Source organism: Planococcus citri, chromosome 1 (genome assembly GCF_950023065.1).
Source record: "Planococcus citri chromosome 1, ihPlaCitr1.1, whole genome shotgun sequence".
Taxonomy (NCBI): domain Eukaryota; kingdom Metazoa; phylum Arthropoda; class Insecta; order Hemiptera; family Pseudococcidae; genus Planococcus; species Planococcus citri.
In genome coordinates, this window is record NC_088677.1 from 89518033 (window position 1) to 89535213 (window position 17181).

Sequence of the window (17181 nt, forward strand, 5' to 3'; positions counted from 1 at the left end):
TGACTAAATTTGACACTTTTTGACACTTTTGACAAAAATGGGCATATTTTGACAGAAATGACAATTTTGTTTAAAAAAGGCCCCTTCCTGACAATTTTACCAGAAATGGTCATTTTTGATAATTTTGGAAAAATTGCTCCCTTTTTGACAATTTTGACCAAATCTGACACTTTTTGACAATTTTGACAAAAATGGGCATATTTTGACAGAAATGACAATTTTGTTTAAAAAAGGCCCCTTCCTGACAATTTTACCAGAAATGGTCATTTTTGATAATTTTGGAAAAATTGCTCCCTTTTTGACAATTTTGACCAAATCTGACACTTTTTGACACTTTTGACAAAAATGGGCATATTTTGACAGAAATGACAATTTTGTTTAAAAAAGCCCCCTTTCTGGCAATTTTACCAGAAATGGTCATTTTTGATAATTTTGGAAAAATTGTTCCCTTTTTGACAATTTTGACTAAATTTGACACTTTTGACAAAAATGGGCATATTTTGACAGAAATGACAATTTGGTTTAAAAAAGCTCCCTTTCTGGCAATTTCATCAGAAATGGTAATTTTTGACAATTTTGACCAAAGTGAACACTTTTTGACAATTTTGACAAAAATGGGCATTTAAAAAAAAGGCCCCTTTCTGACAATTTTACCAAAAATGATCATTTTTTTGACTGAGATAAGAGTTTTGGGAAAAATAGGTTCCTTTTTTGACAATTTTACCAAAAACGGTCACTTTTTGACAATTTTGACAAAAATGGGCATATTTTGACAGAAATGACAGTTTTGTGAAAAAGCGGCTCCTTTTTAACAATTCTACCAAAAATGGTCATTTTTTGACTACGATAATAATTTTGGGAAGAATTGATCCCTGTTTGACGATTTTACCAAAAATGGTCAGTTTTTGACAATTTTGGGAATAAATGGTCCCTTTTCTACAATTCACTTTTTCTTTTTCAAAAATCGACTATTTTTCACTTGGGAACATTTGATAGAAAAAAAACTTGTGGTAGTGGAATCCTGACAAAGGAATTGAAAATTTAAAAGAATGTTTAGTGACTTTAGATACTTAATTTATTATGTATTTGTTTGATTTCTCGACCTTCGAAGGCCTCTGTACAAAAGGGGGCCAACGTTGGGGAGGGGGGCAAAGAAGCTATTCAAGAAGGGAGTGATTGACAAGAGGGTGAAGGGCTTGGAACAAAAATAGAGACTTCAAAAATATGTAGGAAATTTGAAAAAAAAATTTTACAATTTTTTTTGGGGGGGGGGGGTAAGGCAGCACATGCGAGATAATCAATATTTTTTTTGAGTCTTGAGGGAAACTGTTTTTCAAAAAAGCAGTTGTTTATACATACAAGAATTTTCACACAATAATGGAAAATTTTCATCAACTTTGATTTATTTCAATTTGTTAAATTTTTACAAATTTATCATGCTTCACTCAAAGGGCCCAACATTGAGGCACCAGAGGCGGGTTTTTCTCGAAAGGTGGATTTTTCAGAAGGATTCTGACGACGCAGAAATTATTTATACTTGAAAATTTTTAGATGAATTATTTTTTTCAATTGGGGGGGGGGGGGGTCTTGCAGTTCTTTTTCTGGACTTGGGAAGAAAATTGAAAATTAGAAAATTAGAGGATTGTTTTCTCATAACATCCCATATCTTGATGTGTGTGTGTGTGGGGGGGGGGGGGGGACATGAAACAACAAAACGTCAATCATTTCTTGTGTCCTGTATCTTGAAAATTGAAGTTACCAAAGTATTTTGAAAATTTGAGAGCACGTATGGAATTTTTCGTTTTCATATTTTCAAAAGGTTCCAGTACCTTGATTCGATAATCTAATAATTATAAATAACCCCCCCCCCCTCCACCCACAAAAAATCGAGTTCGAATCCAACTTGTATAGACGTTTGAATGCTCTGCAGGAAATGAGGTTGTTTCCGAAACCACCGGTGAAAATTTGGATCAGTTCGCGAGTATTGAAAATTCCTCGACAATAAAACTGCCCTGTGTTTTAGTTGCAAAGGGATGATGATGAAACAGATACAGTTCATCGCGCTTGCTGGCGATGTACGAGTATTTACGAAGAAAGGTTTAATGCACGCGTGATGATATTCGATATAGGTAATTTAAATATAAGCGTACGAGCGCTTATAAATTTTCGCCGAAGACAACGATGCGACAGTGAGGTAATTACCCCGCCTTGGTGGAGTAATTAATACCGTGGGAAAATTACGTACTTTGTTGCCAGTTGTGTGTGTCTGTGTATACGTTGTTGCGGGGATGTCACGTATTCACCTTCTTGTGCATGATTTGTTGTCGACGAAGTAGCAGCACGCTGACGCAGCAGTGGCAAAATTTCTCTGTGAAATTTTCGTCGTTCGACCGAATGATACAATGTTGAATGTTGACTGGATGCTTGACCATAATTAAGACGACTTTGATGATATGCTCGCGTAAATGCTGGCTAAAGTAGCAGAAATAGGGCTGACTGAGAACCAGTGTGAGGCCACCTTTTCTATGATGATTTTGGTGTCGAAGACGACTGACTGGTGACTAGAGTGACTAAAAAAAGTCACCGAGCGACGATGAACGATGGCAATAAAAAAAAAAGGAAAGAGAAAATATGCGAAGAATGCGACAAAACTGTGCGGTGTGACCTTTGATTGAATCAGAGTTGCTAAGAAAAATTTGAGAATTCGCTGCATTCCGTTCATTTGTTGGAATAATCATCTGCGACTGCGAACATTGCTCCATATGTCACGTACGTGTGATTCACCAACAAAAACTAACCATTGCATCTTGTACCTTGTACCTACTTTTGGAAGACTAAACAATGACGAAGCCATGTGAAATCTGAATGATGGCCCAACACATACTACTCGTAGTATAGCTGCAGATAGCAATTATAAACGTGTGGTCTTCTCGACTTTGTGTTCAATACCTGGGCCTGGACCAAGACCAAGACAATCGGACATAGGATCGTTTCGCTACGCATGTGGCAAAAAATAATGAACTCGGAGACGAAGGTTCGACGTATTTGTATGCTCGGTATTTTCTTAAGAATTTTTCTCCCTCTACTTCGCTGTACTGTGCTGTATTCACTTTCATTGTTCTTATCATCGTGAATGACTAATGATAGAAGTTTTTGGTTAGAGTCGGCTTAATGAAAAATTCGCGAGCATTTGAAACAGACTGTTTTGATTTTAGATCAGTTTTCAAATTGAGGGAGGGTGTGATTGATCAACGGTTTCAAAATTGCTGAAATTGAGAATTTTTTGATCAAAAATGCTGAGGTATCGATGAAGTTCTCACTTTTAGTGTTGTGCCTCGTGCTATTTTTTTTTCGTACGAAAGAAATTCTAATCTTATCTTATACATATGAAAGGTGACGTGTGTGCAATTTTTTTTTTCGGCCAGAAAAAAAACTTGAGCCTGCGTGAAAAAATATTAATAATGTGGAGTTCGTGATATGAATGAACGTCCAATAACCGTTCGGCTTCGACTTCAAAGCAAAAATGTTGAAAATTTCTTAGTGAGTGGATGTGGAAAATTCTTCGAGGCGTATTTGACCCGCGAAAATGATTTTAGTACAATAAAGTTGCGTCTCTTTTTCATTCTGCTGTAATGAAAGATTTTAAAATTGCCTACAAGAACGTTGTAAAATCGTTCCACTTGAGCGGCGTGTTTTACGTGAGAAATTTCAAAGATTTCAATTTGTCAAAAAAATGAAAATTTTCCACGAAGCGAAATTTCTTTTTCAAGGCAAAAAATTCGTTCTTTTGTACCTTACTTATTTGACAATGGAAGAATTGTTGCGGCTGCTAGTCGTATTTATTCGTAAATTTTATCTCATCAGGTTTGCGGTTGAATGTGTTTTTTTGCTCGCAGTCGCGTAGGCTTTTTTGTAATTTTTCATTATCTTGGAAAATCAACGTTTTTTTGGTGGTTGGAGAAGAAAAGAAGATTGGAAAAAATGTTAAATTGTATAGACGACGTTTTTTGAACTTTGACAAAACTGCTAAAAAGTGTAGATTTCGGACAGAATTACCAAAAAGTCTCGTTTTTTTGCCGAAAATGGCAAAGTTATAATTTTTTGTCAACACTGCGAAAAAGTTTGAATTTTTGAAAAAATTTCCAAAAAAATGAAGTTCCGTTTTTGTTTTTTGTTTTTTTTTTACTAAAACTTTCAAAAAAGTTCTGTTTTTTGTCAAAACTACAAAAAAGTTGAAAGTTGATTTTTCCCAAAACTTCTCAAGCACAGACAGACTTTTTTGCAATTTTTTTTTTACCAAAACTCCCAAGAATGTCATGTTTTTTGCCAATAAACTGCCAAAAAGTCTAAATTTTTGACAAAATTCCCAAAATCGCCGAAAAAGTCCACTGTTTCTGGTGTTTACTTGAACTTATGAAAAAGACCTGTTGTTTTTGCCAAAAGTGCCAAAGATTATTTTTCTTCTCATTCAAAGTACCGAAGCTCAGATTTTCGACAAAAGGGCGAAAAAGTCCTAATTTTTGAGTAATAATTGCGAGATAATACAAATACTTGAGCTCTTTTTTTTTTTCAAACCAAGAAATAATTTTTTTTTTTTTTGATAAAACTGCCAAAAAGTTCAAATTTGTTACAAAATTGTCAAAAACTGTCTCATTTTTAGGCCAAAAATTTCAAATTTTTGACAAAACTGCCAAATACTTAGTCTTAATTTTAGACAAAATTTGAAGTTTTTTTTTAAAGTGCTGATTTTTTTTTTTTTGTTTAGATGAATTTACGAAATTATTTCATTAAAAATTGACACACACATAATTACACAACGATGTATTATTGCGACGTCTGAACGGAATTGTATCGTAAACATAGAATTTATAATTTTTAGAATGAACAATTTTTTTTTTCACCTTTCCTTTTCATTTGCTTTTTCATCCTGTTGATAAGCGTCGAAACGCTTGACAAGCTCGGATACGTCAGGTTGATTACATTTCGCAAAATAATTATGCTTTAAAGCGTCCGAGCATGTGATACGTTTTTCCGGATCGTAAACTATAAAGTTATCGAATAAATCGTGCGACAATTCGTCCTTGGCAATCTTTTTAAAATCGTCAGTAATCTGAAATATCGAAAAATTATTTTTTCACGAATACACAAATTATACATGCAAAATTGCAAATGCAAATTTGCAACCGCTTCATTGCTCGCCACAATTGATAAGATCTAGAAATACCAAAAAAAATGTACAGTAACTATTTCAATGTATTAACCTTTCTTTCTCTCGACGTGGAATCTTTTAGGTTCTCGTAGAATGGTAATTTCTTTACGTCTGGCCAAATTCCATCTATCGGCGTGCCACATGATTTCATTATTTTGTCTAATACGTCTTTTCCGTCAGTTCCTTCGAAAAGTAGCTTTCTGTAAAACCATGCAAATTTATACTTATTGAAGCCTATACATACGCTCGTGCGAATTATAAAAACATAATGAAAATCATTTAAATTGTCTTACCTCGAATAGAATTCGTAAAATATGCACCCAACACTCCAAACATCGATAGATTTTCCGTAATGAACGTCACCAAAGTACAATTCCGGTGCTTTATAAGACCTAAGCCCTACACGATTCGTCATTATGATTTCGGAATCGACGCCGATTGTCGGCAGTTTTTTAGACATGCCTAAATCTATAATTTTCGTTATTCCTTCCTTCGTTATTACTATATTGGACGGCTTCAAATCTCTATGTAAAAACTGAAATCATTAACAAATGAAGATATCAGGTGAAAACGTATAAAAACAGAATGTTGGAAAATAAAATATGTAATAGGTATAGGTATTTTATAATCAAAGAAAGCAATTAAATAACTGTAAAATAAAAGAAGAAGAAACGAAAATTATTATTTACATCGTTCGTATGCATGTAGTTCAGTCCAGAAAGAAGCTGCCTCATAATTGTTTTGATTTCCAAATTTTCAATAATAAATCCAGGCTTGAACATGAAACTTTTTAGGGTGAAATGGCCACACTCGAACATGAGTACGCCGTAGTATTTAAGTTCGGCATTTTCTAGAACTAAAATGAAAATGAAAGACACTAATTAAACGGGGAAATAATTAAAATACGCGAAGCGAAGTGAAATTGAACGTAATAATATCGTGATACTGTATGCTCGTATGATTGTAATTTACTCGTAATTTTCATATGATCAAGGAATGTAATGATATTATCGTGCTTAAGCTGTTTGTAAGCATCGATCTCGGATACAGCTGGTTTTGGCAACTGAAATAAAAATATCTAAATTTTAGAAAAAACGCGTTCAAGTATTCGTACTTTTTCAGGAACAAAAATCAAACGAATGATAAAAAAAAATTACCTCTTCTATCGCATCGTCGCAGATAAATTCTTTAAAAGCAACGATTTCGCCCGACTTCTTATGTTTTGCTTTGTACACGTTGCTGATGAAGAAGACCCATAACTATTTAAAATTGTACTTTAAAGTACATAAAAAGAAAAAAGGTTTTTCGTGCATTACTTACCCATATGTTCCATCGCCGATTTTCAGCAGTACTTCGTACTCTGGATATGCATTTCCATGTAACTTGTATTCAAATTTATCGCTCATGTTGAACCGTTTCTCAAATGGTAAAAATCGAATCTAATCGAATATTTGTTTTTAAGAAAATTATTTTCATTTTTCAAAGAAGAAATCATCATGAAGCTTAAAGATACTCGATCTGCACCGCACATGTGTCATGCTTAGTTTACCTATCTAATACTTTCATCTATGCACCAGCAGATTAATTTTATTTGTATAATAATTATACTAGGTTAATTGTATAATTTATGAGATGTTATACATATATTCAAAGTTATATAATTGAAGAGTGATATTCCAAAACTCGCTTTGTCCATTTTCACAACTTTTCAGGAGAGAGGAAAAACAGTTTCCCTTTAAACGGGTAAATTGGCTTTTTAGGTGAGTTTAGCACTTTATTTGGGTGGATTTATGATGTAGGAGTGTAGGTATACATTTCATCCACTAAATACTGCTGAAAAAAATTTCAATAACAATGGACAAAGCGCGTTTTGGAACATTATTTTTTTTCAAATTTTTAGTGAATTGGCTATTTAGGTGAGTTTAACACCTCATTTTGGTAGGTTGATGATGTAGGAATGTGAGTTAATACTTCATCTACCAGGTACCACTGAAAACCCAACTTTGATAAAAATGGACAAAGCGAGTTTTGGAATATCACTCTTCAATTTATGAGATTTTTCGTATTTCTTGGATTTCGAAGGCTGTTCGACGTTGCCAAACTTCGCTTCAAGGTGAAAGAACGTGACAACGTGGCCGTTGCTACCTTTTTATTTATATACTAACATTTTAATTCGTTTTAACTTATATTTACTCAATGAAAGTGTCTTTAGACTTTCTTGAGACCACTGATTTCTGTGAAAATTTTTGGGCAGCTTACAAATAGAAATTTGATTAGAAAAATCACTTATTTCCAGAAACAATTTGTCTTTCTTTTAGTGACAAATTAAACGATTTCTAAAGTAAAATATTTACCCAGTTCGCGTTTTTCTCTAGACTTCCCCCCATAATAAGTACCAAATTTGCAGTTGCCCATTTTCGTTGAAGCTTCTTCGCGTAAAGTTATGTGACGTACGTGCAGAATAATCACTTCCTTATCATCCTCTCAAAACTCCAATATTCGTTGAAATAACGCTAAAAAACATGTCTTGCGTTTCAGTTTTATATTCGAGACTTCTAAAATAGTACAGGTGCAATTTTCGTTCCTTCCTTCGTCATAAAAAAAAAACTCGAATAATACCATGAAGCTGAATCGTGCTCATCCTCCATTGTTTGGGTCCTACATGGGGGGCCATGTGATCCATTTATGTACATTGAAAAGTCTGTTTTTTTTTTGTAAAAATCCCGACAGTCCAAAGGTTAAAATGAATTCTATTACTATATAAATTATGTGTTCAAACATGGAAATACGTACTTACTTTGACGGTGAAAAAGACGGTAAAAAGTACAACTCTTATAACGCGACAGGTAACTCTTAAAAACATCGACTCGACGCTCTGCGATTAAATTTTTGACTGGTTAATCCGTTATTTTGGCGATTGCATCTTTCTATGTTGATTATTGCCACGAATCATGAATTTATGTGCATAAATTATTGATTCAACTAAAATATTATATGCAAGACACAAGTAGACCATCTCCCGTATTCCACCCTCATTCAAAACCTATGCTGATTAAGTGATTATAGTAACGCGGTACTGTGCTAGTATCGGCAGAATACCTACTCAACCAAGAAAACGATCTCAGAACAATTTTTCTCGGAAATGAAGGGGTTTAGGAAAATTTGTTGAGAAAACTGCCAAGTACATAATGTATACTTACTTAGTCTTGATTTCGAGCAAAATTTTTGATTTTTTTTTCTTGAAAAAAGTGCTAATTTTTCCTTTTTAGCCATAACTAGGAACTGAAAAAAAAATTTTTTTACCCCCAAAAATACTCAAGTTCAGGAATTTTGACAAAAATCTTAGAAAATTGAAAAGAGTCGAATTTTTTTTTGTCAAAATTGCAAATGAAGTCTTGCTTTTTTCATTTTTTTTTGCGTGAATAAAGAAATCTTGACATGATAAAATTCCCACTTTAATAATGATAAATTCCCCCCCGATCCCCGGGACAACTTTTTTCTTGAAGGGGACATCCTAAGGAACATTTTAAAGCAAACTTGCCAAAAAAAAGTTGCCCTTACTTACAAAATGGCGGCCATTTTGATTGACAGGTCAGCCGAAAACGCAGATTTTGCGTTTCAACACAGGATTTGCACGAAATTTTTCTAACCTTACAAAGGTAGATCGGAGCCTCCAGCAGATTTTTGAAACTTGAAATTCCCACAAAATTCCATCAAATTGGAGTTGTAAAGCTGAAATTTATTCTAAAAACTAATTTCAATACGCTTCAAAGTACTGCAGGTGAATTTCACGTCGTTTTGGATCCTCCAGCGACTTTTTGAAAATTTTTGAAGCCTCCAGCAGATTTTTGAAACTTTAAATTTTCACAAAATTTCATCAAAATGGAGATGGAAAGCTAAAATTTACTCTACAGTTCCAATTTTAACATCCTCTGAAGACGACTTCAAGTGGGCTCAAGTAATTTTAGGGCCTCCAGCGACTTTTTTTGAAAATTACTAGAGCCTCCAGCAGATTTTTGAAACTTTGAATTTTCACAAAATTTCATCAAATGAAGATGGAAATCTGAAATTTACTCTACACTCCAATTTTAACACCCTCTGAAGACGACTTCAGGTGGGTTCGAGTCATTTTAGGGCCTCCAGCGACTTTTTTTGAAAATTACTGGAGCCTCCAGCAGATTTTTGAAACTTTGAATTTTCACAAAATTTCATCAAATGAAGATGGAAATCTGAAATTTACTCTACACTCCAATTTTAACACCCTCTGAAGACGACTTCAGGTGGGTTCGAGTCATTTTAGGGCCTCCAGCGACTTTTTTGAAAATTACTGGAGCCTCCAGTACATTTTTGAAACTTGAAATTCTGGCAACATTAATTTATCAAATGGAGTTGGCAAGCTGAAATTTACTTCGCAGACTACATGGTGGTTTCTAATGGTTTTGAAGCTTCCAGCTACTTTTAGAAAATTTCAATTTTCCAAAAAACCGTCATACAACCTTTCAAAAAATTGCTGGAGGCTCCAAGACGACTTGAAATTCACCAGCAGTCAACTTCGTAGCGTATTTAAATTAGTTTGCAGAATGAATTTCGACTCTCCATCTTAGTTTGATGATATTTTGGGGAAATTTCAAGTTTCAAAAATCTACTGGAGGCTCCAGTAATTTTCAAAAAAGTCGTTGGATGCTCTAAAATGACTTGAAATCTACCAGAAGTCGTTTTTAGAGGGTGTTAAAATTGGAAAGTAGAGTAAATTTCAGCTTTCCATCCCCATTTGATGAAATTTTTTGAAAATTTAAAATTTCAAAAATGTGCTGGAGGCTTTAGGAATTTTTAAAAAGTCGCTGGAGGATCCAAAACAACTCGAAATTCACCTGCAGTGCTTCATAGCGTATTGAAATTAGTTTTTAGATAAATTTTAGCTTTACAACTCCAATTTGATGGAATTTTGTGGGAATTTCGAGTTTCAAAAATCTGCTGGAGGCTCCAGAACTGCTCAAAACGGGTTGAAACCGTTTCCAATCGTTTTGGCATGTCGAAAATAGGATATATGTATACCAAATTTCAGGTTTTTTGGTCAATTTGGTAAAATTTTGATTTTTCCCTCATTTATGGCCTGAATTGGATTTTCAAAAATTCACCAAAAATCGAAAAACGCACTTCAGCACTAGAAATTTTGACAGGTGATAAATTTTTTCATGATCTTTCGATCTATTTGTGTAATGTTTGAAAAATTTCGTGCATAGTCTCTTATGTTGAATCGCAAAATCTGCGTTTTCGGCTGACCTGTCGATCAAAATGGCCGCCATTTCGTAAGTGAGGCCAACTTTTTTTGGGCAAGTTCGCTTTAAAATGTTCCTTAGGATGTCTCCTTTAAGAAAAAAGTTGTCCCGGAGGATCGGCGGGGGGGGGTGCGCAATTACTCCTATTGTCATATGCCGGACTATTGACTCTCTTCTCCTTTCCCTGGAAAACATTGAAAAAATGACTTCACAAAGACCTGCATTTCTCTGCTTCATCATGCCATTCTGTTTGTTAGCTCCAAGTCGAACTGACGTCGTCGAGTCGTCAGGATGGCTTGGATCAAAAAGAGGATTTCGAGTGTTGATTTTCTGTAAAGATAAACGAAACGAGTGAAGAGTCAACCTTATTGACGTAATTTCTAGGGTTCTATTTTAATCGTTTCATCATTTTATTTTCCAAAGCCAGTACGGATAGTCGAATGTATGTAATGTACATAAAAATACCAACGTTAATGTATACCTCGTGCAAGTACGAGTACTTCTGTTATCAGTATTTTTATTCGAAACGTTTAGCTTATTTAAATGGCTCGGCGCGGCGCTGCGAGTACTTCTTCGTGTGCATGCGATTGGTCTTTGTCGATTTTTTTATCGCTGATGTGCTTCTCCCTTAATAACGTCGAGTCGTCTTTATACAACGTCTCTGTACCGTAGATGATAGATATAGAATACACATACAAACAAATATAGGCATTCGGTTTTGTATTTGAACGTAAATTACATGTGGCTGGATGTATGATTGTAGTATGTGATGTACATTTAGCTGTGGAGTACTACATTGTACCTCTATCTACATATTTCTGCTTTATGCAGATCTAAAATAAGTACGAGTACTTTCCTACATCTGAACAGTGAACATATAGGTACTCGTTGTGTACAATATTCAGTCGTAGAAAATTGTTGGGAGAACTGAGAACAGTTCACGTACCTTGTATAATCTTTTTTATCATCGTCGAAGGTGTTGGCGGCGTTCTCGTAAGTTGAGGAAATCCTTTTATACTAAGCTGTTGGCCTTTTTCTTCCCCTCTGTGTGCTTTTTCTTTATAATACGTATACTATACGTTCGTACAGACTTGGTCGTTTTCGCGTCTGTGTAATGTAGACGCAAATCCTTTGTACGTTGCTAGTCTAAACAAGAGCCAAAGAGAACAAATTGAAGCGATACGAAATCTTATTTTTAAACGATTTGTTTTTGTTTGCGAATTGAATAGCGAACAAATACGGTTCGTTTTTTCCCCCTCACTCTGTCTCTGTCTGTTTCTCTCTGTGAAAAAGACACTCTTGTACGATATGATTGTATTTTACATTGTACGTACTTACGGTACGTATGTATTTATATTACGATATTTACAAATGATGGAAAAAAGAGAAAAAAATGCAGCGTTTCGTCCCCCAATGTGTTTGGTATCGCTTGAAGTAAAGTAAGCGTACGATATTCGAAAGGAAATACGTAATTTTTTTTCGTCGCCGAAAGAAATTTTCACTCGATGCGACGGATGCGATTACGAGTATATTAGAGCGTCTTGTCGGTTCTGTTCTGTTCTGTTCATTTTTTCCAACGCTATTTCTATCTTTCTATTCGACGACAAATTATGGGGAGAATTTTTTTCTTTCTTTTGAAACGATGCGTGGGCAGTAGAGAATAATTTGGGTGTATTCGAAGTGCTTGTAAGTAGTAAATTTTGTCTCAGTTTTCGATTCGGGGGGGGGGGGGGGTACGATTTTGCTTGGAAATTTGTTCGTAGGTTCCTCACTTCAGAAAGGAAGCAAAAATTGCTATCATTAACCCTTTAACCCCCCCCCCCCTCTTGAAAAAAATTGCGAAGTGTTTGCAGAATGCCTCAACAATGACTAAGTGAAATGGTAAGGGTATTTTTGACACTTTCTTCTCTCAGAAAAACTCTTTTAGAATTTCAAAAGACATTTATTAAAACGAAAATGAATTCCCCTGCTTCCCTCCACCCCATCCCCCCCAAATGAAAAAGTCGCAAAGTGTGTGTAAAATGTCGTGCTTTTTTTATTTTGAAATTTTTTTAGACACAACAAACTCATTTTCTCAATTCGGTCTTTCAACTCTCTCCCCCTCCCCTCTTTCGTCCATCGACCAAATTTCCCGAAAATTGAAGGAATTGTGTGACATATGGTTTGCTAATAGGTGTTCGGGAGCGCGAAATATACGAATATCAGCTTGTTTTTTTTTTTTTTTTGATTCCGTACCTGCGATGCCCTCCTCAGCATAATGAAAGTAAACTATAAAGACGTATCGAGTTCACTATCACATCGGTTGAACTTTTGGCAATGAAGTAACAATCCGAGAACGGTATCGTCGACTGTAAGAAATAAATGAGAAATGACGAATACGCGAGTTTGGCCAAATGTTTTCGTACTGTATAAAACTTGAAATTCATCGCAGCACAGTCCCAGCTCCCAGCTCCACTCCAGTAGTCGCAGTCGCAGCCTCAGCTCCGGTGCTTTTAATGTCGGCAGTTCGCAGTTCGTATACCAAACTTCTCCGCATAACTATTCGTACACGCTTCGACGATTTCGCCCTGACGCGGCAACTTACCCCCCCCCCCCCCCCGCCCTCGAACCCGACCCCGGCTACAGACGCTTCGCACAGGCGAACTTATTTTCTATCTCTCTGTCGCTTGTTTTTCATGCCAATGCGAGTACTACAGTACCTACATGTATGATAACGAATGCCATAATATAGTAATATAGTAATGTATATACGCTTACGCTCAACGCACATCCACATGCTCGATACAGTTTACATATTTTACATTTACGTGTTGGTACAATTTATTCGATGCGTGCCGACCAAAAAGCTACAACTTGCTTGTACATACTTCCCAGACCCATCTCATTTTCACTTATCGGGCTAACTTTGCCGGCAAAGGGTGCGAAGTGACGATTTGTGTACATCGTCGGCGAATTTCACCAACAGATACGTATTACAGGCAGCGTACCGTACACGTGTGTTAGTTTTCGACATTTTTCAGGTCTTGTGTGGTTTTTTTCAATACAAATGAAGAAAAATGGGGCAATTTCTTGGGATTGGGAATCCCAACCAGCGCAAAAACTTTCGAAGCAGACAAACAGGACTTGATAGAGGAGTTCAAAATACACCATCAGCAAAAATTTCAGGTGCTGAAATTCATTCTTAAAGGGTATAGGAGGATAAGGTACGGTTTTGGGCCCAAAAATGGATTTCGACGTGGGTCACCCCAAAGGTTACCCATGATGAGAAGATACGCTGAAAAAATTTTCAGACCCCCAGACCTTTTTTTCAGGGGGGAGGGGCCAAAATGTGTTTTTTAAACTTTATTTTCCAGTTTTTCGTCAAATGTAGGTAAAACTTTCGCGTTTTTTTATATCGATTCTTGAGGGTGAGGGGAAGCCCCTGAAATTTTTTCAAAATTTTTTGGACCATTTTTCACCAAATTGTGGCGTTTTGAAAATTTTGAGCGGCCATTTTGTAAAGAAGTTACGGAGGTACAGTCGCCATTTTTTTTCCTAAAATACGTTATTTAGTCAAAATTATACCATAAAAGTTTCAACGAGTTTCAGTTGGTGCAACATTGTCAAAAAAAATAAAAACTGACCACGCGTCATATTTGCCGGGGGTTGGGCATAATAGTCCACGGCGCTATCGTGGGAAGTTACGTAGCGTTCGCGCGCGTTACTGTCGTTCGTGGTTGTCTCGTAGTCCAGTCAAATAGGGGGAAAAATGGGTAATGTAAACCACATACTCCTTATTCAGATTAAAGATTTTTTTGTGAATATTGTCAGAAAAGTCAACCCCCTCCCTTCATATATACCTCTCAAAATGGCGTTTTTTCATCTTACTTCATGTTTTTTAACAATGAAAATTGCGTGGAATAATTTTCTAAACACGTTTTTTGGATGTATTTATGAACCCTCAATATCATATATTTTTTCAAAATTTTTATTTTGGCGCGTCCATCATGGTGAAAATTTGAAAAAACGTGTCATAGAGGGGGTAAAATGAGAATTTTGGGAGAATTAACTATTAATGCGTGAGGTGTCGTTTCCGCATGATTCGATACCACTAAGCACGAATATGACGTCAGATTTTCTGCTGCACTCATCAAGCCCCCCCCCCCCTCCCAAGTGCCTTCACTCCTTCAGCCTCCACCTCAATTTTTAATATTTTTGAAATATAGTTATTTTGATGATATTGGTGTTGTTTTCATATGTTTCAAACCTACCGAGCACAAATTTTATGTCATATTTTGTTTTGCACCTACCTGGCCTCTCCAGGGCCTCAGCCCCTCCTCAATTTCTACTGTTTTTGAAACGGAACTACTTTTATAATATTGGTGTAGTTTTCAAGTGAACGGAACTACCAGAATGGTAATACAAACGTCAGATTTCGTTTTACTCGCACCCAGCCCCTCCAGAGCTTCTACAGGGGCCGAGTAAATGTAAAACAAAATCTGACGCAACATTTGTGCTTGGGAGGTTCTATGAAAACGTATCATTACGTCATTACGAGGGGGTAAATATGAAGGGAGGGGTTGAAATTTCTTATTGGTATACACCTTACAAAAGTTTTCAACATACATGAAAATTAGAAAAATCGGTTCCCATGGGGCTGAAAAAATAATTTTTATTCCAATTCCAGAAAAAGGGCGTTTTTCAAAAATGGGATGAGGTGGTCTGGAGATCTGAAACTTTCCATGCGGAAGTTTTTCGTTAGTACCTCTATCTACCTACCTACCTACCTACCTACCATGAAAATATCAACCCAAAAGCTGTCGGAGGCCATTTCTAAAAATTACGTCACTTCCAGGGAGCGTAGCGCCACCCCCTTGGGGCTAGGGAGTTGGTCAATAGATCATTCGATAGGTATTTGAGAGGACATAGAATTATCACCAAGCTCATTCTACTCGAAAGTTGATATTTTAGAAGTTTTTGACGAAAAACTGGTTTTGAAGGGGTGTGATCCACTGTGGAGGGGGGGGATAGTTAGCACTAGGGGTAAGGGGGATTTTAATATGTTGTTCACCACACTACTCTTGACAACATTCACCAAAAAATCTTTGATCTGAATAAGGAGTATGTGGTTTACCCATTTTTCCCCCTATTTGACTGGACTACGAGACAACCACGAACGACAGTAACGCGCGCGAACGCTACGTAACTTCCCACGATAGCGCCGTGGACTATTATGGCCAACCCCCGGCAAATATGACGCGTGGTCAGTTTTTATTTTTTTTGACAATGTTGCACCAACTGAAACTCGTTGAAACTTTTATGGTATAATTTTGACTAAATAACGTATTTTAGGAAAAAAAATGGCGACTGTACCTCCGTAACTTCTTTACAAAATGGCCGCTCAAAATTTTCAAAACGCCACAATTTGGTGAAAAATGGTCCAAAAAATTTTGAAAAAATTTCAGGGGCTTCCCCTCACCCTCAAGAATCGATATAAAAAAACGCGAAAGTTTTACCTACATTTGACGAAAAACTGGAAAATGAAGTTTAAAAAACACATTTTGGCCCCTCCCCCCTGAAAAAAAGGTCTGGGGGTCTGAAAATTTTTTCAGCGTATCTTCTCATCATGGGTAACCTTTGGGGTGACCCACGTCGAAATCCATTTTTGCGCCCAAAACCTTACCTTATCCTCCTACCTCTTACCCTTTTTAAAAAATAATTTTCCAAAAATTAAAAAAAAAATTAAAATTTGACCAAATTGATCTACAAGTTTGAATTTGGGTTTGTACTTTGGAGATGGGTTCGAACCGGTTTGAAACCTCCAGCGGATTTTGATCTTTTTCATTTTTTTTTTTTTTTTCAAAAATGATTATACAGTGAAACCGCGATAAGTGCAAACTCAAGGGACCGGAAAAATTAGTGCACTTATTGAGTTTTTCACTTAAAAGGGTTTGCAATAAGCAAGGTTAATTTTTCACAATTTGCACTTATCAAGGTGAATAAATTATGCGACAAGTACCTCCTTTTTTTGACACAATTTTAATGATTTTTCATTTGATTTTACGTTACCTACATCCATTTTATGCCAACTTTACCCATTTTTCAATTTTACACAATTTTTTTGGGACATTGTTCTATTTTAGTGTAAATGTTGGAGGATTTTTTGAATATTTTCTACATTTTTTACTGTATTTTTCAAATTTTTACTTTAGTTTGGATTATTTTCACAAAAAAATTCGCCAAATTCATTGCACTTATCGAGGTACTGTTGCAGTTATGGAGGTGAATTTACATGGTAAATCAATTGTAGGGGCCGGGGATTAATTTTGGTTGCACTTAACGTGAATTTTCACTTATTGAGGTTGCACTTATCGCGGTTCCACTGTAATTACCTATTTTGAAGATGGTAAATCCAAGTTGACAGTCGCTGAATTTCATTTTCATTTTTTTTTTTTTTCAAAAACTGGAGACTTTGAAAATTTGCAGAAGGCTCTATAGAATGGCTCGAAACCATCGCCAATCGACTCGGGGGATGGGGAAGGAGAGTTGAAAATAGTGTACAAACCAAATCTCAGCTTTTCAAGTCGATTTGGCAAGATTCTGATCCAAATTTGAATTTTCAAAAATTCGTCAATAGTCAAAAAATGAATTTCAAAACCTGAGAAATTTTGGATACTGGTATATTTTGGGATCATTTTTCGATTCTCCCTTTCG

At 35.9% G+C, this 17181-nt stretch overlaps 2 protein-coding genes across 4 annotated transcripts in view; one reads left to right on the forward strand and one right to left on the reverse strand.

The window, feature by feature from the left end:
• shg (shotgun) overlaps window positions 1-17181 on the forward strand; it is a 270108-nt gene that overhangs the window by 188084 nt on the left and 64843 nt on the right. The gene's annotated exons all lie outside the window — the stretch shown is intronic.
• LOC135840260 (cyclin-dependent kinase 2-like) lies at window positions 4807-8107 on the reverse strand. Its single transcript, XM_065356700.1, has 8 exons — window positions 8007-8107; window positions 6530-6648; window positions 6367-6448; window positions 6182-6272; window positions 5899-6065; window positions 5503-5744; window positions 5262-5409; window positions 4807-5110 (listed from the first exon to the last, which is right to left on the reverse strand). The coding sequence occupies exons 1-8, from the start codon at window positions 8070-8072 to the stop codon at window positions 4898-4900; spliced, it is 1128 nt and encodes a 375-aa protein (XP_065212772.1). The 5' UTR covers window positions 8073-8107; the 3' UTR covers window positions 4807-4897.